The 26,522-nt window shown below is 41.1% G+C and overlaps 1 protein-coding gene across 1 annotated transcript in view; it reads left to right on the forward strand.

Annotated features, from left to right (window-relative positions):
- map3k3 (mitogen-activated protein kinase kinase kinase 3) overlaps positions 1–20,072 on the forward strand; it is a 22,805-nt gene extending 2,733 nt beyond the window's left edge. Inside the window, exons 2-17 of the mRNA XM_074656350.1 lie at positions 3,728–3,807; positions 4,327–4,448; positions 6,775–6,815; positions 7,255–7,354; positions 8,244–8,357; positions 8,554–8,674; positions 9,906–10,039; positions 10,458–10,531; positions 10,697–10,764; positions 11,614–11,709; positions 11,837–11,998; positions 12,391–12,539; positions 13,909–14,040; positions 14,956–15,085; positions 15,192–15,369; positions 16,904–20,072. Coding sequence (XP_074512451.1) covers positions 3,804–3,807; positions 4,327–4,448; positions 6,775–6,815; positions 7,255–7,354; positions 8,244–8,357; positions 8,554–8,674; positions 9,906–10,039; positions 10,458–10,531; positions 10,697–10,764; positions 11,614–11,709; positions 11,837–11,998; positions 12,391–12,539; positions 13,909–14,040; positions 14,956–15,085; positions 15,192–15,369; positions 16,904–17,132 — 1,854 coding nt within the window. The 5' untranslated portion in view covers positions 3,728–3,803 and the 3' untranslated portion in view covers positions 17,133–20,072. The remainder of the gene's footprint in view (positions 1–3,727; positions 3,808–4,326; positions 4,449–6,774; positions 6,816–7,254; positions 7,355–8,243; positions 8,358–8,553; positions 8,675–9,905; positions 10,040–10,457; positions 10,532–10,696; positions 10,765–11,613; positions 11,710–11,836; positions 11,999–12,390; positions 12,540–13,908; positions 14,041–14,955; positions 15,086–15,191; positions 15,370–16,903) is intronic.
- The last annotated feature ends 6,450 nt before the right edge of the window (positions 20,073–26,522 follow it).

Below are 26,522 nucleotides of genomic sequence, written 5' to 3' on the forward strand. Positions count from 1 at the left end.
ATGAATATTCTTGAAGAAGCCAGTTTAACAGCTGTGTTTGCAAGCATTGCTGATGTAAACAAACCTTCAACAGCATCAGAAAATGTGAATAATTTAGTTAAGTGTTTGTCAAAACACCAAATGAGTTCAAATCTGTACATACAGTGAGAGTGAGTCATTACTTTTAATCTTTAAATTGCAGTTACTACAGTTATTCAAGAATGCAGCACCAAATACACCTGTGTAAGCGTACCATAGACTGTATATAAAGATGGACGACACGTCTCCACTTCTTCCCACTGTACAAAAGTGAAGCCAAAATATCCCGGATACGGGAGCTGGGAGTGAACTCTGTTTGTAGTCACACTAACAGCTCAATAAAGCACCCTTCCTTCAGGTGCAGGGTATAAATACAGCGGCCACTTGGGGACGAACTGAGGTGTTTTGACTTGAGCTGTCATATTGCGATCTTTATATACAGTCTATGAAGCAGATACAGGTAAGGACCACAGATGGGCCTCCTTGTTTTTTATCTTTATTAACTTTTCTATGACCTTCACATATTGTTATCTGAACACACAGAATAAGCTGCATTTTCAAATCTCCTTGTACATAAGCTCATCTTTTGAAATGTTTATTTCAATGTGTCTGCATGTATGTGTTAAATCACTACAAAGGGCATTTGAGACTTTAGCCTAGACAAGCACAATCAACTTGCCGAGATTGCAATATTTAAATATTAAACATTGCAATCTCAACTTGCCGAGATTGCAATATTTAAATGTGGTGGGTTACCCTGAACCCAAAACATATGTGCACCTGAAACAAGAGAGACATCAGGCCAGGAGGTTTTGCAGTGAAGCACTGAGTCCAGATGCATGACTGGCCAGAGACAGAGTCAGAACTGTGGCTGGGAAAAACAGCCTCAGACTAAACACCTCTCAAAGCAGACAGAGAAGAGAGGGGGGGAGGAAAATCCATGTAAATCCTGCTAGTCCTGGAAATGTGATACAAGGAAAATAAAGCGGGCACAGCTGACTGGACTGGTAGAGCGCGGCGTCCTTCTCCATTGAATTCCCGGCATTCCGCTTGGGAGGTAATTAAAATCAGGAGAAGCAGGAGAAAGAAGAGGGTAGCTGGGGGAATGGACAGAGACGTTAGTTGTTGGGTTGTTGACTATAAGGAGGTGCACAATTAGAGCTTTTCTCTCCAGATCCAGCATCTCTACTGTTCTCTTTGGGGACAAAGCGTGTCCTGGAGTGACTGTACATCCATGCAGATAGTAGGGAGTTATACCCTTCAATAGGGATTATATGGTCCAAGCATGAAGTTCTCTAAGAGTTGAAGGACAAAAGTACTTGGCACCTACTGCGTTGGCAGGGGAACATGAGAGCATCGGAAGCTTGAAAGCATCGTGGCAACGCTCCGCCGACCACGGACGGACATGCCCGGCATTCCTGTGGGTGATTATTACCCAGAAATCCACAGAGTCAATGAGTTGCCTCAGGTACTGATGCTGCCCGTTTTCTTCTCAGACAGCCTTCTGACTGTGCAGATCTGACCTCAGAAAGACACTCTTCTGTAGGCTCCATCATCAGACACTGTTCATCCCGGTCTCTGGTATTTGTAAATTAAACTAGTCTAGGGCTGCAACTGATGAATATTTTCATTGTCGATTAATTATTATTATTAATTATACAAATAAAATCGAATAAAATAAGTTATTACTAAAATAACATCAAAATATCATAAAATTATACAAATTGAATACAATAAAATAGGTATTACAGTAATACAATTTAAATTGTACAACTTAAATACAATAAAATAAGTGAATAAAATAATAACCAGTCTTAATGAAAAGCCTGGGTGAATAGGTACGATTTAAATTCATATTTATGTACTGCACTGGTCCAGTTTACTGCGACGGTATCTGTGCTGATACTGATCTTATCAAGCAGATCAAGTTTCGGCTAGACGTGACAGTTTCTTTATCAATGTCAGTTACATGCATTCAGTAACAATGGGCGGCCAAATCAGCATGTAGCGCCACAGTCATCCCTTTGATTCAAGTTACTGTGCATAAAAATGATCCCAAGGAGTTTCACACAGTGAGATAATATATCGATTTTAATTGTTTGAAAAAGAGAGATCTGGTATCGGATCTAATTTGGTATCAGGAGATACCTGAGTTGAGCTACTGGAATCAGGAGAGAAAAAGTCAGACCAGTGCATCTCTGGTAGAGATAGTTTATTTGAATCAAGTCTCATTTGATGCAAGTGATGCAAGTCTTTTGCTTTTGTCAGTCATACCAGCTTTACCAACCAATATTCACACATCATCTACTGAAATTGAGAAAACTAAGTTTATTTTGTGTTCTCCTTTGTTGAATTAGTTTGAATCCAAAGGTTTATTGGTACAAGTTTGGGGGAAACCTTCTCCATTGAAGGAAATGCCTCAGTTATAATGCTGTTGACGCCTTGAGCAGGGCAGATAATATTGCTCTGTTAACATCAACAATGGAGCTATAACACAGCGGAGTTAGGGGTTTTTGCTGCTCGTGCAATCAGAGACGTCTAAAGCTGGTAGATATTTAAAATGGCAGAAAACTCTCTGTAAAAAAAACGTTATTCCCGTATGAACTGTGCCAGACTAATCGCTGCCAGTGCAGCTTGAATTTCAGCCGTTTCCAATTGTTTCATTCTTTCTCATGGGCAAAACACACAACACACATTCTCGCATGCACTGCACACTTTCTCATTCACTCTGAGTCTCGGGCACTCAGTCAGACAAATCTTTAGGTATGTGTTCTGGAGGCTTGGGTTACATTTTTTTACTTGTCTGCAAGGAATTATGCATGAAAAAGGTTTTGTGCTGTAGGTGAAAACTAGGTTCTCTGATTAGGCCTGTCATGATAATTACGTTGTGGACTTATTGACCTTGATATTGCCTGTTGTGTTTACACGCGTGTTTATTTACATAAGAATGTCACCAACATGATGCCAGAATAAACAACAGGGTTTTCCCTAACATCAGGATCTAATCTAAATACTCATTCACACACTGATGGCACAGCCTTCGGGAGCAATTTGGGGTTAAGTATCTTGCTCTAGGACACTTTGACATGTGGACTGGAGGAGCCAGGGATCAAACCAACCTCTACCTCTGAGCCACAGCTGCCCCAAAAAACAACATTTTCAATGTGGTCAAAAAACTGTTTGCTCTCCCGCTCTCCGCACACAAAGAGACACGCACTGACAAGTTATTTTCATTAAATAAAGTTGATTTTAATACACTGAATACACTGAATCGCTTTATTCAAATTGGAGAGGATTTTGGAGGATTTGTAATTTTTTTTTAGGATGGTGACGTCAGAAAGTATGGGGTGGACTCAGCTTTTCTTAGATACAATTAGGGGGGAATCACTGCATTAAAACACCATTTCATGTCATTTAATTACCTAGATACCATATAATAAGGGTGCAGTGCAGCTACTTTGTCAAGCCAGCCTTCAAGTTTCATTCTTTCTCTTATGGCCTCCTCATCTTAGTGACGATAACCACCAAGGGGATGTTTTATAGGCTGAGGTACTTGCATACTTGTGAGACTGGCTGATAACCTTTGTCATATGTCGTCTCCTGTCTGACTCGATGACTCACATCCTTCTGCTCCGTCTCCGAGCAAAGAAATATGAACAAAAACACACATTCTCTTCTAACTGATTGATTTCTGTTTTTATAACTACAGGCTGTTGGTGTGTTGGCACACCACAGACACGTTTCTGAAGACCGGCTTGTATCCCACGCACGCAAACATCGCCACAATGAGTAAGTCCTCTAAGTTCTGATGTTAGACAGAGTATGGTTTCCTCACAGCACGAGATAAAAACAGACACACACATATATACACTCGTACCAAACACCATCCCTGAGGCCAGAGCCTGTGCGAGCTGCAGACCCTGTCGGATGAGGGATTGGTTCTCGGCGTTATGTAGATGGGGGTCTGGTTCTCTCCGCTGCCCCGGGGCTGTATGATGTCTGTCCAAGCTACACAAGGAGAATATTTTCTCTTCGTGAGCCGGTCCAGCCAAGGCAGAGCTTGCCCTGAGATCAAACATGGGAATAGGCATATCAAAAACACTGCAGTCCTTCCCTGCCTCTAACACCCCGTCACAGGATAGTCTCAATATGGATGTAGTTAAGAAATGACTGACTAATTGTCTGCACACACCTCTTAGTGCAGAGCTAAGTGCAAGGGGCTCATATATCTCTCTCTTTCTGTCACACAAGCCATTATCCAATCCACACTCTAATTGTGTATTTTTCCCAACCCATTATCCTCTTCAGATGAGAGGCAGGCTCTCCACTCTATAATGAAGGACCTGGTTGCCCTCCAGATGACGCGGCGTCAGCCTGTGTCGTCGTATGACAGCGGCAAACCCAAGACGCCGGCCCAGGCCAACAGACAGGTGCAGTATAGCTGCTGATTGAACATTTCAGAAGATGGTTTGGAAGCGTGAGCATGTGTGAAGTTGTCTTCATAAACTAGCATTTCTCATAAACCAAGGAATAACATAATGGTGCTGTTATTTTTTTTCATTACAATCAAATGGCATTAGATTTCGCTGTGAGCTGTAGCTCAAAACATGTTGGTCCTGTGGGTAAAACACACATATTATAAACATTTTCTGAAAGTTAAATACATTTGAAGTGGCTCTAGTAGTGTAGTTCTAAAGAAGTAATGTAGGCAGGTGTTTAGCAAGACCCTGACACCCAAAGCTCCCAGGTTAAACCCCAGAAATGTCTCCATGGACAGCCAAAGGAGGGTCTGCGGAATTGTCAAAGTAATAATCAAAATAAAATTGCTGTAAGTCCTAAATACTTAAAGCCTCTGAACACCCACGCAGGTGTTTTCAGTTATTCTGTCTGATTAGACCTCTGCTCAGGTTGAAGGAGCTTTAATGGGAATTTATTAGGTCACAACTCTTTATCTACCAATGAGAATGATAAAGGTGTAATTTGTCCCGCCCTAACAGGTGCAACAAAGCTAACAGGAGGATGTCAATCAATTACAGTCTATACACGCCCACACGGTCCTGAGCAGAGGTCTAATCAGCCTGAATAATTGAAAACACCTGTGTGGATATTCAGAGGTTTTAAGGTGTAGATGAAGTGTGATGAACCTAGTGGGCATTGGGCAGTCTTCTGTACACAGCATGAATCTTCAGCTGTCCATTTGCACACAGTTGCAACACTGTGGGGGAAAACAAAAAGACATCAATGACACATCAACACGATAAAACACAGAGCTAGAGCAGGGAATGGAAATTTGCACACATATACAATCGTGCAATAGTGCAAGGGAAGTGCAGAAAGTGCAGCCAGAGTGCTAGATGCTATTGAGCACATTAATACTAATTGGAATGAAGGAGACGTGGAATCTATTAGTTCTCCTAACGGGTGCCCTGAAACGACATCCAGAGGGCAAAAGCTTGAACTACTTTTGGGAGTGGATGGTCCAAGATAGCAATAGCCCTTCTAAGGCTACATCCACACTAATACGTTTTTGCTTTCAAACAGCATTTTAAAACAAAAACGATCTCCGTCCAGATGAGCGTTTTAGTGCCGTTTTCAGAATTAATCTCCGTCCACACTACCACACCTGAAAACGCATATCACATAACCATTCATGTACACTGGGCATGAGCGAGCCGGTGTAAACAGGAAGCAGCGCGGTTGGTTGTTCAGTTGCAGAAAATACTCCGAAGGAAGAACAGCAATCTTACTGGCCATTTTAACAAGACTAACAGGTCTGTTCTTGTTGGACAGATTTAGATTTCCAAACCAAGCAATTAAACAAAAGGTTAAAACAGATTCAATAAAACATCTGTAAAAGAAAGTCATCATCTCAGAAGAAGAGTTCTCAGAAAAAAAAGTCTTTGCTGGACCTTTTTAGAGGCATCAACATGGGAATCAAAGCACAGTTTGTCATCAAGAACAATACCCAAATATGTATAGCTCTCTACTAGGTCAACGTCAACTAAACACATTTCCTCCCAAATTAAACACTTAGTCTTTAAGTTGTGTTCAGTATGAATGACGCTAATTTTAGAAGTCAGGAGGGCCTTAGACGCTAACAAGTTTTTCCTCATGCCTTTGGTCTGTTGACCATATAATTAAGATTTTGGACCACTGCTGCAATAAAGAACCGTGTAATTGGGTATCACCCATGCAAGAAGTATATTCCTGTTCCTTACTATTTCCCTCAGCCCACACAGTACGCTAATTTAGCATAATGAGAGTTGAATTCTCAAGATAGTCACTCACAGATGTATTAAATCCAGTTATTTTCAACTTCTTCTCTAAAAATATATTCCGCCAGTAGCCCACCCACCCTGGCTTTCTACCACAGCTGCCTGCAGCCTCAGAGAATAGCCAAAGCAGACAACTCAATGTGCAATGTAGTGTTTGCTTAAAACCAGAGATTGTCCCCCTGGGAAAGACAGTCTCCACCATTTTCCCACCTCAATAACTTAAGTTTGGACTTGTTACGAGTGGAAGTGGGTTTTCACAACTGAGGAGGTGCAGAGTGACACGTCTTCCGAGCGAACAATCTTTGTGTAAGGCCAATAAGTGAAGAAGGAGCATGTGCTGTGTGTGTCAGTCTTTTAAGTCTTTTCTTTTGGGAAAATCACATCTTTACACGTGTTAAAATATCAGCACAGCCTTTCTTAGTACACTTTGATGCCCTCTTTTGTCCACTCTTTGACCTTTCCTGTTTCTGTTTTCTCTCAGGACGATGTCAGGATAAAGTTTGAGTTCTCAGGAGAGCGAAGGTGAGTTTCATTTTTTTACATGCATGTTGTGTGTGTGTGTGTGTGTGTGTGTGTAGGCATTTTACATCCACACATGTATATATCTATACGCAAGCGAGAGAGAGCATAAACTCACGCAGAGACATAAACACACTCACGCAGCCATGCTGTTCTTGTCACATGTTCCAGTTCATGAGAAAGACTCCGACTCCAGCACTTAATTCAGACTGGTATGTGAGCTGGAGAATGGAGGGGAAAATGACTGTGGTTAGTCCGTGGCTGCCAGCACACACCACAAATATGCAAGGTGTACTTAGAGGAATCTGCACACACTACAAACAGCAGCTTGTGTGTGTATTTTGCTTGCACATGTGCATGAAAGTTAAAAGCAGTTTCCTTAGCAGCCGGTACAAATCTCTTCATAATCTAGTCTGTCTGTGTGATTTCGTGCTTTGTGTAGGATCCTGATGTTTGGACGGCCTGTGCAGTTCGAGGAAATCCAGCAGAAAGTCAAGGCTGTCTTTGGCCAGCAGCTAGACCTGCATTATATGAACAATGAGGTAAAGTGGAGAAGCTGGAAACGGAATGTTTGGTATTTTTGTTGAAAAATGATTTTTTTTTCTGCTTGAAAAATTAACTTTTTTGTTGTTGTTTTCTTTCTTTCTTGTTTTCTCGGTCAGTTTGTATCACTGGGTTTACTAAATACAAAAATAACAGTAATAATTGCAAATACAAGTTGGACATTCTGTGGATGTACTAATTTCATTAGTTCATTGCATTAAGATTATTATTTTTTTAAATTAACTAAATGATAAATGAATCATCAAAATAGTTGTTAGTTCAGCTCTACCAACATGTCTGAATGTGTATCAGCATGGAAGTGGACAAATATGCTTGCTTTACCTCACAGGTACTGCAATTAGCAAAAAAAATGTCAAACTGGCAACAACAGGCAACAACAGCTGTCAGTGTGTCAGTGTGCTGACTTGACTATGACTTGCCCCAAACTGCATGTGATTATCATAAAGTGGGCATGTCTGTAAAGGGGAGACTCGTGGGTACCCATAGCACCCATTTTCTTTCACATATCTTGAGGTCAGAGGTCAAGAGACCCTTTGAAAATGGCTATGCCAGTTTTTCCACGCCAAAATTTCCGCTTGTTTGGAGCGTTATTTAGCCTCTTTTGTGACAAGCTTGTATAACATGATTGTTAATTTTCTAGTTTCATATGATTTCTTATGACCTAAAAATCACAAGTTGCGTTAATGCGTCCAAGAAATTAGTGGCGTTAAAACGAATTTACGTTAACACATTATTATCGTGTTAATTTTGACAGCCCTAATTTATACATTTCAAAATGTTTCCAAAAGCCTTGATAGGCTTGTGAGTCTTGAGATGTATTTGTTCATATATATTAATGATTTTGTGTTTTGTCTCGTATCCTCGCAGTTGTCCATCCCTCTGCGCGATCAGGACGACCTGGACAAGGCGGTCGACCTGCTGGACCGAAGCTCCAACATGAAGAGCATCAGGATCCTGCTGCTCACTCAGGAGCACAGCAATGTGAGACACACATGAGCACACACATTGGGCGTGCATTTACAGCGTACCATTGCATCACCGCCATTTCTTCACACACAGAGCCGTGTTGTGCAAAATCAAAGTTCCCCATTACATTTACATGACACTAACTGGCTTGCTGACATTGTTTAATCCTGTGTTGAAGCTTCCTGTTCTCCCCTCCTCTCTCCAACTGCAGGCCTCCTCCCCCTCCCACCACGTGCCGTGTAAGCAGGTGAGGATCAAGTCCTCTCAGTCCACTGGAGACGTTAGCACGGCGTACCAATCCTCCGAGCCCAGGGGGCGCCACCTTTCAACTGGTACATATCTTCACCTGTCATTCAAACCTCTCTCTAATCTTATCTGCATCGAGATGGTTCACACACTGATTTAGACGCTTTATTGTTCTCAGAAGCCTTAACGTTTTGTTAATATTCATTTACTAGCAGCTGTCACGTCGTCGTGCCTCGATTTCCCTGTCTGTCGTGTTCTCTCTCTCTCGCTCTCTCTCTGGCTGCTCTTTCTTTGGCTTCCCCTTTTAGCAATGGGTCCACTTCCTTTTCCTGTTCACCATCACTAGACGGTGCCTGCTGGACGGCAGCCAATCAGATTACAGGATGCTATTAGTGTGGTGGACCAGTGGCCTGGTTTAGGTTGAAGTGGCTGCAGGAGAAGGCTCGAGAGCTGGACTTTGACAGCAGCGGGCCATAAATATTAAAACCAGCTCTCAGCCGTTGCTCCTTTCAGTCAGAATGGAAGCAATCAGCACTTTGATTTCTTTTACCAGAGACCCTACGATACGATAATATTACGATGATGATTTTAAACATTTTGCGATATGATTTGTGATTTATTACTTTTTTGAACTGCGAATTATGCAGTTTTTCAACATCTGTTTTATGTAATACAGTTTTCACTATTTTCATCTCAGAGTTTTCATTCACTTATCTTGAGGTCGGAGGTCAAGGGACCCTTCGAAACTGGCCATGTCAGTTTTTCCTCGCCAAAATTTAGCATAACTTTGGAGCGTTATTTAGCGTTCTTCCTGACAAATTAACATGACATGGTTTGTACCAACGATTCCTTAGGTTTTTTAGTTTTAGATGATACCAGTATCTTCACTCTAGCTTTAAGACTGAGCCCGCTACAACCTCTGAAAGACAGAATAGCGGATTGTTAAGAGGTTAATAGTTTATATAATAAAAGATTGATACTTGACGTCCGTGTATTGATACAATATTGCCTCCCAAAATATTGCGATACTATGCTGTATCGATTTTTTTCCCCACACTTAACGATTGTGGTCTCAACTACTGCATGTTTGCTTTTGTACTCAATGGAAAATAAATCCCAACATAGATGAACAAGGCCTATTTGTTTTAAAAAATGATGCCAAGCAGTTTTTCCAACAATATCATGTAATCAACTGATGTCCTCAAAGCACATTGTTGCTGACATTTTCATGCATGTTTGAGTCCTCAGACCTGTTATTGTTTTTAAATGTTTATTTCTCATATATCTAATGTTTTATTCTCTTCTGTGTAATCCCAGGTTCTCAGAACACGGGGCGTAGCTCGCCGCCTCCTGGCTACGTGCCTGAATGCCAGCAGAGGATCGCCCGCCAAGGTTCATACACCAGCATAAACAGTGAGGGGGAGTTCATCCCTGAGACCAGCGATCAATGTGTGAGTCATTGCTGCACTATTAATGGAGGAAATCCCTCTTAAAATATAAATCTTATGTTGCGTTTATGACGATTTTATCACATAAACAACTCATCCTCGAAGCATGAATCATGATCTTTAGGGATTTGTGAAGTTGTTTTGCTCATTTATGTGAGTTTGTTGACATTATGAAATTATCTTTTGGGAATGAGGTCAAATTAATTTAGGAGTAAAATGTCTAACAATGCATTCAGTTAAGTGCTGAGAGTTATCCATCTATACATTGCCTGGGTTCTCGAAAAAAAAATAGATTTTGGGTTCATGCTCCCAAAGTTTTCAAGTATAAATTCTGTTTTTGGATGGAATTTTCTTTCTGAAACATGTGCACACAAAGCACATGTGTAAACACAGCCTTTATTTTCCATTGTGCCCTGTGCAGGTGATGGATCCTTGGAGCAGTGCAGAAAACTCAGTCTCTGGAAGCTGTCAGTCTCTGGACAGCAACTCAGACAGGTGAGGAGCAAATACTGCCTCCCAGAAACTCACTGCATATTTTATTATTTGTCTGTATCCATGATTGGTGTTTGCAAAATTGGAAAAACTGCAACTCGTTCTATATAAACACCAAAATAAAGTGTCTCAACCGCACTCATCTTCCTTCCTTCTCCTCTCTCACAGCCCCTCATTGAGGAAGTCTCGCATGCACAGAGCCAAGAGTTACCCTGATAATCGTCAGGAGTGCTCAGGTGAGAAAAGCTCCTTCCAACCTTTAACTTTCCCAGTAACCATGGGTTACCACCAATATTGTGTTAAAGCAGCACACTCACATTTTATGGGATAAAGCATTGTGACAGACACTTTTCATTTCAAATTAAACCATCATGGACGCCGTGGTAGAAGATTTTTATAGACTTTGGCTGTAAGTTGAGAGAAATGTATTAATGTTTGTGTTTACAGCAGTTTCAACCGTAAACAGCACGAGTCCATCTCGGTCATCTCGCTGTCAGTCTCCGCAATAGCTCGTAAAATCTGTTTACGATCCTTAAGTCTAGCATTTCTGGTGATTTGAAATGGCTTTGCTACTACTGCTCGTCTCTTATCCAGCGTTGACTCAATGACCTCATTTGCAAAAAGTAAATCACGATCAACAGCAGCACGACTTGAATCTCCTCCACGCTTACTATTTTTGCACAAATAATGATGCCTGTTTGTCGCTTTTTATGGCGTCATCGTTGTTATACTGTATACAACAATGAGTAAAAACAGCTGTCACTCCTCCTACATCAGCAAACTAATATGTCTAATCTTCCGGGGTCTTTAGACCGCAGTGGAAACGCAGACAACAATGAGCTGAAGGAACCTTTTAGTACCTTGAAAAATAGTTCCTACTGGGACTAAAAGTCAGAAAAACAGAAATCTACATAAACAGTAACTTCAAGTTCAGATCTGCCGCGTTCTTCATAAGTATAAGATACAAGGGAGAGTGATGAAGTCGCTCACGTGAATGTTGTGTGACTCAGTGTAAACTGAGCTAAACTGTTTGAATTACAGAGTAATCCTGCTGACCTTTGACCTTTTTGGATATTTGCTTTCAGACCGGGAGAATCATGTGTATGACAGGGTAGCAGGGAAAGGAGGCACCTATCCTCGTAGGTACCATGTCTCCGTGCATCATAAGGATCACAGTGAAGGTAAGACGATTTGTATCGTATCTCCGTTTATCAACGATGTGACTTGTTTGTTTCTCCCCTTAATCTCTCCTGTTCTTTGTCATGTGATATTTAACCTCAGTCAGCCTTTTTCCTGCTCTCCCTTCAGGCCGTCGAACGTTTCCGCGGATCCGTCGCCCCCAGGGGAACCTGTTCACTCTGGTGCCCTCACGCCGGTCGCTCAACGGCAGCGAGGAGAGCGTGGGCAGCTGGCAGCTGGTCGACGCTCAGGGCAGACTCCGACCCCAAGATCGCTCTGTTGCGCATAAGTGTGAGTGTTGATACAATACAACAATAACTCAAATGTCCTTTCGAAAATACACTTTTCACAATTCCTAAGAGATAAATGGTAGATAAAGAGGTTTTCACCAGAATTTACTTTTAGCTGGATGAAAAAACTGAACAATATTTAAAAGATGGGTCAGTGAAATCTGCTATTGAAACCCTGGGTAGTAAAATAAAAGTAAAAATTGATCCCTGTATATGCATTGTTGCACAATTCAGAGTCAGTTAAGAAGATAGATATCAATCTCTTTGCACCCAATACAGAGGTACAGGTCAATACAGGTCTGTTTCATCTTACCACAAAGCCTTTGAGCTGGAGTATATTTGAAGTAAAAACATAAATGAACAGCTGTGTGTGTGTGTGTTGTTTTTTTTTAGCGCCCAGTGCCCCGGTGACGTGGCGGCGGGGGAAGCTTCTGGGCCAGGGAGCGTTTGGTCGGGTTTACCTGTGTTACGATGTGGATACTGGGAGGGAGCTGGCTGCCAAGCAGGTCCAGTTTGATCCTGAGAGTCCTGAGACCAGCAAGGTGAGACACTAATGCCTCATTCACACTACACAACCTTCAAAGATATCAGATCACAACTTGCTGCCTTGTGATCGCAAGTCGTTGTGGTTTTCACACTACATGACTGACTAAAGTCGTGTAGTGTGAATTAGCTATAACATGGATAGATCAACTTTTCATGTTTTCAGAGGCAGAATACTTGGTTGTCTTGTTCTTTCCTCTTTTCTCTTTGTGGTTCTGCTGAGAACATTCCCACTATTGCGTATGTGCTTATGGACATGATGCCTCTTGTTACTGCCTCAGCTGTAAAACATTATATAGTTTGCTTTGCTGACATTGCATGCACATGTTGACATGTTGCTACTTCTTGGTTGCGCATTAAAACACTGCTGTTTTGGTCAGGAAATGGTGTCATTTCCTCCCTTACTTTTACAATATAACTCATGGATGTTGACATTACAGTCTTTTGTAAAATATCAAACCTTAGTTTGTTGATTAATAACAAATCTGCGCTACCGCCCAACTGTAAAAGCGCCAAGAATGACCTCATATGTTGTGTATGTTAATCTGTTCAGGCCATCATGCTGGAACGCAGGTAGTTGTCATAACTGAGTGAGCATTTTATTAATCAGTCAACTATCTAAGTTTCATGGTCTTACGTAAGGTGTTAAGCCACAAAAAGTGTATCCCCCTGGCTCATAAATGAAATAATCAGTCTGCAGGAAGGAGGCTGAACAACTCAAGAAGTGGAATTTATTGAAGAGGTTTTCTTTCCTCCCTCGACCCCCCCTCTTCCCCATTTTAATGTCCTTTCCTGTCTTCCACCGAGAAAACATGCACTGTCACTTCCTGTATCTGAAAGGAGCCGAGTGTTGTGGGGGGAGCGGCGGCGGTGAGGGGTGACGGGTCAGCATTGCCTTGGCCTCCCATCACCCCTTCACACCCCCCTCCCACCCTCAGCTTGTAGCAGATGTGAATCAGTTGTTGTTTCTATTAAACCGGCTCCTGAGTTGGGACTTTGGGATTACTTTGACTTCCCTCTGTCTGTCTCTCTGTTGTGGCCTCTGAAGTAAACACAGGAACTTCTTTTGGGGAGCTGCACTATTGGCTTTCAGTTACTTTCTGCTTTAGGTTTCACTCTTTGGCAGACTCCACATGCAGTTTGTCATCCCTGTTTATGGTTACATTTGTTTGTCATCAGCAGTAACAGATATGACGGAGCCTGCGGGGCTCCACCATGTCCGGAAAATTGCATTTTGTTTACACATGAAAACAGTAAATCAACAAAGATGCATTGTTCAGAAGTGACAGCTTTTATGTTTAATGTCTGAGCGGTTGTTTGAATGTCCAGTGTGTAATTTCCCTGCTTCTCCTCATTGTGTCCGTGCAGGAGGTCAGCGCTTTAGAGTGCGAAATCCAGCTGCTGAAAAATCTGCATCACGAGCGCATTGTTCAGTACTACGGCTGTCTGAGGGACCACAATGAGAAGACCCTCACTATTTTCATGGAGTACATGCCGGGGGTGAGTCCCAACAACTTTTAATGTCACAGCTTGAACCAGGGCTCAGAGGAACGGTTGTGTTCACAGGTCGAAACCCAGAAATCAACTCCATTCCCTCAGTCTTTGTGTTCAGTTCAATTGTATCTAATGTTATGATGTAACTAAGCCAGACACTTAATAAGAGAATGAAATAAAGACAAGAGGAATGCAAACAATCAGTTCCCATGACTTAACATTTGGATTTGATATAAAGTTGGTGATTTAGGCATTCAGAAGTGTGGTTGGGCATGTTTCCTCAATTCCTCCCATGTGAAATTATGCCCACGGTTCATAAAGTGAAATACTTTTTCTTTTCCAGGAACCTTTTTAGGAACTAAATTTTGACCTCAGTAACCTTGTTTCAGTTTTGGATCCTGGGCTATAGTTGTGTAGCCAACTTTTATGGAGTCTAAAAAAAGTCAGCCAGTAGTCAAATCCGATTTTCTGAAGTTTGAGGTCTACAAATCGTAGAGCAGATCAGCTGTACTTTATCTCTGCATATCTGGCATCTTTCCTCTCCTGCATGTCAATTCAGACATCACACAAATTTGCTAAATTACATTGTGAACAAAGTTTTTAATCTTCTATCAGTCTAATTCACTGCAGTTCTTCAGATGCGGTGAAAATGCAGACATAAATGCTATAAAGTAAATTTTGCTCCCTTGTTTAGTTGTTGAGTTTAGTTCCTTAGACTCCATAGTTTCTTGGACTAAAGGCCCATTACACTGCCCGTACTTTGAACGCACCACACACCTCTCTCAGGTGCCAGGTTCTAACATGGCTCCTTTACTCCCTGTGCTCCTGGCTCAGACCTTCAGTGATGGGGCAGATTGGTGGTCTTAAACCCTGGATGTGTTCACAGTCTGTTGTGTAAATCACTTGCTTTCTTTCTATCAGGGTTCAGTCAAAGACCAGCTGAAGGCCTACGGGGCGCTGACAGAAAACGTGACCCGGAAGTACACCAGACAGATCCTGGAGGGCATGTCCTATCTGCACAGCAACATGATCGTACACCGGGACATCAAAGGTAGTCCTGTTAATCTACAGAGAATTATACTGTTTAGGCACTAGATCAATATTATGTTTCACAGAATTGGTCAGATAAAATATTTACGTGTTCCATGTCAACTCAGGTGCCAACATCCTGCGGGATTCAGCGGGCAACGTGAAGCTCGGAGATTTTGGCGCCAGCAAGAGGCTGCAGACCATCTGCATGTCTGGCACCGGCATCCGCTCTGTGACCGGCACTCCCTACTGGATGAGCCCGGAAGTGATCAGCGGAGAGGGCTACGGCAGGAAGGCTGACGTCTGGTAAGTCCGGCAGATACACAGCAGTGTAGGGCTGCATCTAACAATTATTTTTCATTGTCGATTAATCCATCGATTATTTTCTCGATTATTCGATTAGTTGTTTGGTCTATAAAATGTTAGAAATGGTGAATAATGTCGATCAGTGTTTCCCAAAGCCCAAGATGACGTCCTCAAATGTCTTGTTTCGTTCACAACTCAAAGACATTCAGTTCACTGTCATAGAGGAGTAAAGAAACCAGAAAATATTCACATTTAAGAAGCTGGAATCAGAGACTTTTGACTCCTTTTTTCTTAAAAATTACTCAAAGCGATTAATTGATTATCAAAATAGTTGCCGATTAATTTAATAGTTGACAGCTAATCAACTAATAGAATAATTGTTGAAGCTCTAAAGCAGTGTAGTTGAAATTTTGATCCCTGTTCATCAAGAAAGTGTGTTGGGGATGGATGTCATGCTTGAGCTAAATTAATATTTGTTGAGAAATTATTGCTCGGAGCAGCATCCAACATTTGAATCCAGTATGAATTGATTTAGATAGATAGGTATATGGATACTTGGCATCCAGTAGCTTATACGACACATAAAAAACACAGATACACACAAATAAAAAATAACAACACAAGAATAAAAAAAAAAATAGAAACACAGCAGTGAGCCACATGAACTACTACAGAGACTGTAGGACGCCGTGATTGACCAATAATAATAATAATCCAATATCCGCCTGGTAGAAGCTGTAGAGCAGATTTTTCAAATTTATCGACTAGGACACTAAATAATGGAGATATTGTACAAAAGAGCATTTAAACAGATTGGACTTATAAATCATAACTCTTCATGGGATTTAGAAGTACTGTAACTACTCTAATACAAACAATGGAGCATTTTTGCTTTTAATTAAGGGAATATAACTGCTAATACTGCTGAAGTATAACACCTGTGTGACTGACAAACATGCACATACACAAACACGGACATCATGGCTTTTTACATCTGAGGTACAAGCAACAATTTGATGGAAATGACACCTGCCTCTCCCAGTAAAAATAGTTTAGTTTCAAATGGGGATGATGATTATGTTCATGTAGTGACTCGGTAGAATACCTTTATTCAACAGCATCATATTGAGTAGGATCCAGAGGCAGACTCTCTCAAAGGGAAAACTTTTTAATAAAGCGAGGAGCCTGCTGTATGTAAGCCAGTTCCTACCACACTCCCACACACAGAGCAGACAACATTCCCTTATGCAATCTGATTGGGTGGTGACCTACCAGTGGAGTGATGTGATTGGCTGAAGGCCAGTCAGACAGGTCGTAACAGAGGTTGGTATGTTCCAGGTTCTCAGCCTGGGCCGGAGGGGGAGTAATGCTCTCAAGAGGGCTTGTACCTCCCAAACAGGTGGAGGAGGCCCTCTGCAGCCACTCAAAACATTCCTGTAAAGCTTTAGTGTCAAGCTGCTAATGTTTGGTGTTTGTTTCAGCTTGTTATGTGACTCCACTGCGGATTAAAGGAAAGCACGCATTTCTTTTACAGGAGCCTTGGTTGTACGGTGGTGGAGATGCTGACGGAAAAGCCTCCGTGGGCTGAATACGAGGCCATGGCGGCAATATTCAAGATCGCCACCCAGCCCACCAACCCACTGCTACCCTCGCACGCCTCCGACCAGGCGCGGGACTTCATAAGGTGCATTTTTGTGGAGGCCAAACACAGGCCCAGTGCCGAGGAGCTGCTCAGACATCCCTTCTCCCAGATTCTGTGCTGAAACCCGCCTGGTTTCTGAACTTCTGAACTAACCACAGAGTCGCCTCAGCAGGATCTGTAGCTTCCTTGACATCCGGACGTGGAGCTGGTCTAGAAGTCTGTGTTTTACCCACCGAGCGTCTGCCACCGTTCAGATGCTCCTCCACAAATCCAAATAACAAGAAAACAGCACTCACCAATGCCTTGAAAACCAATGCCAGTACATGCTCTTACAAGAGTGACCACCAGGGGGAAACAAAACATTAAGTATCTGATGGGGCTGCTGATCCCTCTCAGATACAAACGCACACACTCCAAATGAGGCATCAGTCAAGTCATGCACCAGTTGTGTCTTCATTAAGTGTCCTCTCCTGTGTTTACATTCACATGTTGGGCAGTCATGAGAAATGGCAGGAAGCCCTGCAGTGTTTGAAACATTTAGCTGAGCTACAGCACACCACCGGTGCACAACAGTGTTAATTGGACAGGATTGTTCTCTATTTTTCTCGTTTTAAACAAAGAGCTACAGCCTTAAACTAGAACTCTGTTCCGCTATTTGTGATGCACTTTGCATGTTTGTGTAGATTGGATGAAACACAGATGAAGCGATGTCACATGGGGATATGTGTAGAGTAGCTAAACTGGGGTTTAATAGAAGAATAAGCAATATTTAACAGACTGAGGCATGTTTTAGTTTCATATCTTCAGAATTAAGACATCAGTTAACGTGGTTTAGGTAGAAATTAATAATAGGACCCAAATACGCAAATTTCTCCGCTGGCCCTAGTTTGTGCCTCTTATGTGTTACATTCAAGTCACATCGGGAAGCATCTGTTTCACTGGAAAATAATTACGACTGTGATCTTTGAACAGAACCAGAAGGTTGTTTAACATCACTTACTGCTGCTCTGAGGGTATTTCCAAAATCCCTAAAGCAATATTATGTTCCTGCAATAGAAGAGGCTGCAGTTTCAGGACCGCATTTCTAGGATCCTAGTGTTATTCCCGCACAAATCCTACTTTCTCTCCGCTGCAACGTGATCTCACAGAATAAGTGGTGGTGGCACATAATGTGTCGCCAACACAGAAACAATTTAGGTTTAGGCAACAAAACTACTTCGATTCTTCTGATCATCTGGATGTAAAATTATTCAGTCTGCTGCACAACAAAATATATATTTAACATGTTTCTCAAGTTCTCAAGTGTCAACTGTAGACAAATATAAAAGATGACAATTTTTTATTATTTGGTTTACGATGTATAAATTAAACAAACAACCAATTTGTTTGCATTTGGTAACAGATTTAAGAAAATTGTCTATATTGATATTTTCATGCAACATAAAACTTGAATATTTTTCTTTTGTTGTACAAAAAGAGCAATGACATATGTGTCATTTCCAGCTACTTGGATAGAAAATACAGTCACAACTTGAGACAAAGGTTTAAAAATCTTTATTTTTTTAAAGCGGCAAACCAAATTTTATTTTCATCCAGATAGTTGGAAGAGTTTTTGAGGACTCTGGGAATACCTTTAGAGCAGCTGTTAAGTTCTGTTAAATGATTGTGTTGCCGGGTGATTATTTTTCAGAGAAACAAGTACTTAGCTCTGTCACCGGAATGTGATTGTTATACGAGAGAGGCGCAAACCAAACTGGGGCTATGCAGCTATAATACCTGATTTAAATCAGAGCTATGACAGAAAATATATACTCCCTCCACTATCAATATTATCCTTCTACCTGTAAAACTTATGAATGCATGCAGTGAAATTAAGAGAATCAGTGCATTTCAGTAAAGTCTAGGAATCAATTTCAAGCCTTGTTCTACCTTTCGCCTCAGTGGGACTTATCCTCTTCTTGTAGCTCTTCAGGTGTTCTCAGCCGACTAAGTGCCAAAAAAAGGCAGATAAAATATTATGCTGCGGACTCGTTATCAGTTATATGTGAAAGTAAAGCAGATGCTGCTTTTTACGGTTTGAAAATACAAACTTAAGGCTTTAATTTGGAAGTGATTTCCGTTGCCTGAGATCTTACTGTTCATGTGTGTCTGGCCCAAACATCCCTGACTAAGTTTAAGGATCAATTTTAAATCAGATGCACTTTTATGTCAAATGAATGTTGTGGAGTTTTTGTTCTCTTTACCAAATTAGATTTTTTTTTTTTACTTCAAATGTGAAAGTTTGTATTTATATCCCCATGTCCATCCCAATTAGATTTTTTTATAAGCAAATATATATGTATAAATATATTTTTTATATTTAGACTGTGTCAAATCGAATGATACTTTCAGGACTTAAAAGTAAATCATTGAAAGCAGCTGGTTTTGCAGACATTACAGAATTGGGGTTTATAAATGAAAAGTGGGTGGAAAACTGAACTCTGGTTCTCGTTCCAGCTCCTGTCCACACATCCTCAGCTATACATTTAGATGACAGTGTTACCTGACAGGTCACGGAAACTTTGCATCATTTTTGCTTTGACACATTGATGGGGTCTCATGAATGAAACCTTTTAAAAGGAGTCTTTTTTTATGTGATCTCAGTGTTGCTGAAATGTAATTAAAGGGTGTGTGTGAGCCAAAGACGAGCCGGATCGGAGCCAGAGTTCGCCGTTCAACCCAGACGACGACTTTGTTTATCCCAGGGTTCAGACGAGTCCAGTGTTGAATGGTTTTCTGGGCGAAGGGCTCACTGCTGCCTTAAACGCTAACATGAGGACTTTCTCCGGGGCTGCTACAGGCTAAAGGCAGCTAAAATATGTTCAGTGTTGAAAATAATGTAAGGAAAAGACAGTGAGATAAAGAACCCTGTGGTAAGCAAATGAATATAGTTGTTTAGAGATCTATATATGTAAATGTGATTATGTATCATGACAGGACTTGCAGTGCAAAGTCTAAATGTATCGTGTTTATGAAAAGAATAGTATGATATATATGCCAGAATAAATTGTTTTTAAAAACGCTTTGTGTACATGTGTAGGAGGACAGTTGTGGCTCGTCCAGTAAATGAAAGACTGACCTCATTGTTGGCAGTGAGAAGCGACTTGATTGATGCACTCGCTTTTTCCTCTCCCTCATTTTGTTTCTTCCTCTATTTCTCTTCTGTCATGAAGGAAAACGGGAGGCAGACACAGGAAGGAGAGGGGTTCTACGGCCGTGTCTGGCTGTGAGATGGGAAAGCAGATTGTTTCGAACAAAGGGCCTTTTTCTTGAATTGGCGTAACGCAGAGATGCATTGCTTTTGACAGTTTTGGTTTTTATTGCCTTTATGAATTGAGTCCTTCTAGTTTGCCCTCTTTTTTTCCCCCACAGTACACAAGGAAAGATTCAAGACTGATAACATGGTTACAGAGGATAATAACATTTTTGTAGTATTTTGCTGTTGTACATGCACCCTCTTTGTTTTCTCATATATGGATGACAAGATCTATTTTCCCCAAATGAATCACATCCAGTCTGGTAAAAGACTTCTTAGAAAGCAGAATTAGATTGTCAAAGAAAATATACTCGACATGCCAGAGGATGCCAACTACAATGGTCTAGTTTTATAATGTCCCTTATATTGAGGCAGAACAGATGAAGCTGGTAGCTGTTTAACATTCAAGGCCATTTCTGTGAATGTGTGTGTCTTGGCCTCTCTTCCTTCTCGCTCTTTAACCTTTAGATGTTATATGTCAGACAGGATTTTGTTTGAGTGGTTACATCCGGAATTCAACATGTTGGGTTTCTGTTAAACATGAAATATCAGCTACTACTTTGGTCCAGACTGAAATATCTTTGGAATTATGAGATGGTTTGCCGTGAAATTTGGTACAGACTCATTCATAGAGTTTGGTGATCCTCTTACTTTTCCTTTAGTGACACCAGCTGGTTGACATAATGATGTGAAATTCTAGACAAAACTTTGGATGGATTGCCATGAAATGTTGCATCCCCTTCTAGATAAAACTGTAATCATCAGGTCAAAGATTTCAATTTGTCCAATACTTTTGTATATTGGCCAAAACTTATATGACGATGGCCAAGAACCAAGAGGGCGCCAGCTAAAATGCCTGAATTCGAGGCTTCAAAACAGTCGTGTCTAGACGGTAAGATGCAAATTGCTAAACTCTCACAAGATGGTTAAGATTTGACATTGACCTTGAATAGTTTAGGTTAGGAATTGACCTCAAATAGTTATGGTTAGGCATTGACCTTGCATAGTTTAGGTTAGGCATTGACCTCTAATAGTTATGGTTAGGCATTGACCTTGAATAGTTAAGGTTAGGCATTGACCTCTAATAGTTATGGTTAGGCATTGACCTCTAATAGTTATGGTTAGGCATTGACCTTGAATAGTTTAGGTTAGGCATTGACCTTGAATAGTTAAGGTTAGGCATTGACCTCAAATAGTTATGGTTAGGCATTGACCTTGAATAGTTTAGGTTAGGCATTGACCTTGAATAGTTAAGGTTAGGCATTGACCTTGCATAGTTTAGGTTAGGCATTGACCTCTAATAGTTATGGTTAGGCATTGACCTTGAATAGTTAAGGTTAGGCATTGACCTCTAATAGTTATGGTTAGGCATTGACCTCTAATAGTTATGGTTAGGCATTGACCTCTAATAGTTATGGTTAGGCATTGACCTTGCATAGTTTAGGTTAGGCATTGACCTTGAATAGTTAAGGTTAGGCATTGACCTCAAATAGTTATGGTTAGGCATTGACCTTGAATAGTTTAGGTTAGGCATTGACCTTGAATAGTTAAGGTTAGGCATTGACCTTGCATAGTTTAGGTTAGGCATTGACCTCTAATAGTTATGGTTAGGCATTGACCTTGAATAGTTAAGGTTAGGCATTGACCTCTAATAGTTATGGTTAGGCATTGACCTCTAATAGTTATGGTTAGGCATTGACCTTGAATAGTTTAGGTTAGGCATTGACCTTGAATAGTTAAGGTTAGGCATTGACCTCAAATAGTTATGGTTAGGCATTGACCTTGAATAGTTTAGGTTAGGCATTGACCTTGAATAGTTAAGGTTAGGCATTGACCTTGCATAGTTTAGGTTAGGCATTGACCTCTAATAGTTATGGTTAGGCATTGACCTTGAATAGTTAAGGTTAGGCATTGACCTCTAATAGTTATGGTTAGGCATTGACCTCTAATAGTTATGGTTAGGCATTGACCTCTAATAGTTATGGTTAGGCATTGACCTCTAATAGTTATGGTTAGGCATTGACCTTGCATAGTTTAGGTTAGGCATTGACCTCGAATAGTTTAGGTTAGGCATTGACCTCGAATAGTTTAGGTTAGGCATTGACCTCTAATAGTTATGGTTAGGCATTGACCTCTAATAGTTAAGGTTAGGCATTGACCTCTAATAGTTAAGGTTAGGCATTGACCTCTAATAGTTATGGTTAGGCATTGACCTTGCATAGTTTAGGTTAGGCATTGACCTCGAATAGTTTAGGTTAGGCATTGACCTTGCATAGTTTAGGTTAGGCATTGACCTCGAATAGTTTAGGTTAGGCATTGACCTCGAATAGTTTAGGTTAGGCATTGACCTCTAATAGTTAAGGTTAGACATTGACCTCTCATAGTTAAGGTTAGACATTGACCTCGAATAGTTAAGGTTAGGCGTTGACCCATTTTTTGCAAGTTTTTGCAATTTGCGGGTTACCTTCTAGACACAACCCTTCAAAACGGCAGTCTACAAACCAGAGGGTCACGGTGACTACGTCCACTTCTCAGAATTGCTTAATTTGACTTGGTGATACAGAGCAGTAAAAAATAATAAAGTGAAAAAGGTTTGAAAAGTTAAAGTCTGATAAATACAATAATACAGTACACTTAAGAATAATAAAATGCTACAATTCAAAGCACCACGGTGCCAAAGTACAGCCTCACAGAGCTGCTAGCATGGTATCTTCTCATTTCTGTCCAAATTAAAGATTTGATGACCATCAGTGTGTGTATCAACGTTTAGACACCCTTATGGTTTGAACACTTTACAGTCAGAGTTAGTATCTGAGAGCTGTGTTTGTTGTGAGATGTGTTTGTGTGGTATGCAGCTCCGTCTGTGCATTTGGGCCCCCAGCATTCCTGCTGACAGGCAGACTGGAGCTTCGGGACTGAACCGGCTCTCCACCGTTCCTCTTTGTGGCTGCGCTGTGTTTGGACCGAGTCATATGGCCTGCTTATCCGTCCCAGTTAAGCCCCCTGATTTTCATCACACCCCATTCCCATGATGCCTTGCATGGTTCAGTATGACCCAAGCATTAAACTGTGTTGTTGTACCTGAGGGTCAGCAGCACAAATTAACCTCAAATTAGTTTTACCTGTGATGCAGGCAAGTGCTCCAGGTAGATTAACATAAGACTTTATGAACCTACCATTAGTTTATGACCAAGTACATGTACTCTTTTTATACTACTTTATACTATAATATTGTAGTTTTTACTCCACTTAATTTATTATTTAAAGCACAAAAGCACAATAGGTTCCTTTTAATCGAGGACTAGACAAAGGCTTAAACATGGTCTCTAACTGAGATTACATGATTTTACTGAAATTGTGCAGTTTCCAAAATCATTTTCTCACCTTCAAAGAACAGAGGGGATCATTTCACTGCTGGATCCCAGACTTCCATCTGTTTCTCAAAGAGAAAAAACCTTTCTTTGCTTTCTCTCCAAATGCTGATCAGTTAAAGGGTTTTTTGGCATCAAGTTTTTTGTGTGTTTTTCTTTAATCTGCTTCCATTGTTTGGTCTGTTTTTACTTCTCCAATATTAACAATTACATGCTTTTTTGTGATCCGCTACAGTTTGTTTAGCAGCCTCAGGCCTCACTGATGAGGACTACCAACACAGGTGGTTCAATTCATGGTGAAATCATGTGCTTCAGTAAGTTACTATTCAAAATTAAGGGCTACTCCTCCTTTTAATTTACACCCTGTCCGGGAAACCGGGGCCTTGATGTAGTGATGACGGCGGGGCTCAGACCGTCGTATTTCCAGCTTGTTAGTCAGGATTCAATTTGGTACGTTGCCATCAGTGAGGGTGAGGGATGGCGGCGGCGGTGGCGGAGAGGAAAGGAGTGGTTCACACTAGGGATTCTGGGAGTAAAATGCCAGAGCACAAAGCGAGTGTTACGCAGTCAAACTTTGCTGGAAGCCATGTTTCCTTGGCCTGAGATCAGAATGAGTCCAGCATGCAGCATTAAGATTCAACCCCTCACCCGTTTTTTCCTTGTAAGCCCTGCAAATGAAACGGGTCTCCTCATGTCAGACACATGAATCAGCTGTTTGACTTGGCCGTCCAGAGTCTGCGCCACCCCCCTTCTTCTCTCTCCGTGCATGTTTAATCTTCGGGACATACTACCTCAGTGACCAGATCTGAGGCAACGGCCGTGGTAGTCTAAAACATCCAGTGAGCCGAAACAATTAGTGTCAACTTAATGATGCAACCCCGGCATTAAATCCTTAGCGACTGGAGCCTTTTAAATCAACAAATCTCTGCCAGACTTACAGTGTGCCATCTAGTTTAACCTCTATCAACAGAGACCAATTGGAATTCAAGTCACTGTGTTGTTGTTTTACTTCTTTAACACCAACAACACTCCGAGGCCAGATAGTGGAGTCATACGGTGCTTTATTCACTGTCTCCCAGTACCACTGGTTTCCACTCTCTGTGATTTTATAACCCCAGTAACAAAGAAGTCCTTTATAGCCCACTGCTGTTGTGGTTTTACTACCTGTAGCAACCCCACAGTTAAGTGACTATACCACTGTTTTATCTTCTTAACTACAAATAATGTTTGAATTCAACTTTAAATGAATGTTGGAAGATTTCCAAATGTGTACTGTACAGTTAAAGTCTTTTTTTTTACTGCTGTTTCCCACGACCTGGCAGCCATTGATGTCCATTCATTCCCAGTCATTTCTGACTGAAGTGACAAAAATGGTAATATGAAGGAGTTGAAATAAAGTTTTGTAGTCTTATTTATTTTTACACTTTATTTTTATTATGTCACTGAGAGTATTATTTATTGATGCTATATTTTTCACTTCTCTGACAACCTCTTACTACTTTGATAGGTTTTTGACTATATTTGTAGTAAATAAGATAAAACGTAAGTGCTGTGACGGTGTTTTGTGTCAAAGCACTCCAATGATTTAATTTTTCTTGTCTTCAGGGATGTAAACTTGCAGGCAGTCCGTCACAACCCCATCCTCTTCAGAGAAAGATCAGCTGAAGTGCCCCGAGGTAGCCGGGGCCCTGCGGTTGTCAAGGTAATGGGTGAAAATGGTTTTGTAACGCAGCCTCTGTTAGTCCTCCTGGAGTTCAGATTAGGTCTGTACTCCCCTCCCCTCTCTACATCCCACTCCTCCTCGTCTCTACCATCCATCTGTCTTTGGAGCCAAATAGGACGTCTAATAACCCGAACATAGCGAACACCCCAGAGTCCTGCAGTCTCACAGGAGCCTTGGCTACAATCTACCCATGTAATAATGAAAGTGTGCAGGTGCTCCCGCAGCACGATGGTCAACCAATTATAGATGAATAGCTTGTTGTTTTGTCATGTTATTAAGCTAATTAAAAATATATATATTGTAGCTTCGAGAGCACATTAGAATCTCCTGGTTATTGGCTCTGGTGACACTTTGTTACTTGATGCCAAGTGGCACATGCTTAATTTTGTAAACAAAATTCTTTGCGTGCCATGAAATAAAAGTTTGTAAAATGCATAATAATAATAATAATAATAACACATCACAGGTTCTCTATTTAAAATTTAGAGCATTAATAAAGCAGCAAACAACTATTTGCTATGTAAAGATATATAGAGGAGTAATGTCTACCTGAGCAGAGAATGAAGTCTCCCTCTGTGTGTGTTGTGATCTGAGCTTCTCTGTGCTTTGTTGACATATAGTTGGGCCAGCAACGTGTGCCTTGTAGTGCATGCTCATGTGAGTGTGCCCCACACTGGCTAGCTCTCAGCCGCCGCTCTGCACTGCTCTCATACGGCGGTTACAGCTGATAACGCCGTCCCGACCGAGGCACCACTGCGGAAATGTAGACACATCCTCCGGTTCCCCCTCACCAGTGTGTCAAGAAAGTGTATTTTGTTCCAAGGGTGACAAATAATGGTAATCTCATGCTAATGATATTCCATCTATAATCATTTGCTTCTGTCTAAATTTGTCCCTTTTTTGACCTTTGACTTTTTGACCCTTGCTGCCACAAAGTGCATTATTTTTACAGAACAAGTGTTTAAGGAAAGTGGGCAACTGATATTAGTAGGAATCTTAGTAGGAATATTAGTAGGATCCATAGTAGGAAGTCTGACAATAGTTCTTAATATTGTTTTAACCCATTATGTGATTATGTATAGCTTAATTTCATCAGCTATGAATTCTTATTTTCTAACGTTT

The sequence above is a fragment of the Sebastes fasciatus genome, chromosome 13 (genome assembly GCF_043250625.1).
Source record: "Sebastes fasciatus isolate fSebFas1 chromosome 13, fSebFas1.pri, whole genome shotgun sequence".
Taxonomy (NCBI): Eukaryota; Metazoa; Chordata; class Actinopteri; order Perciformes; family Sebastidae; genus Sebastes; species Sebastes fasciatus.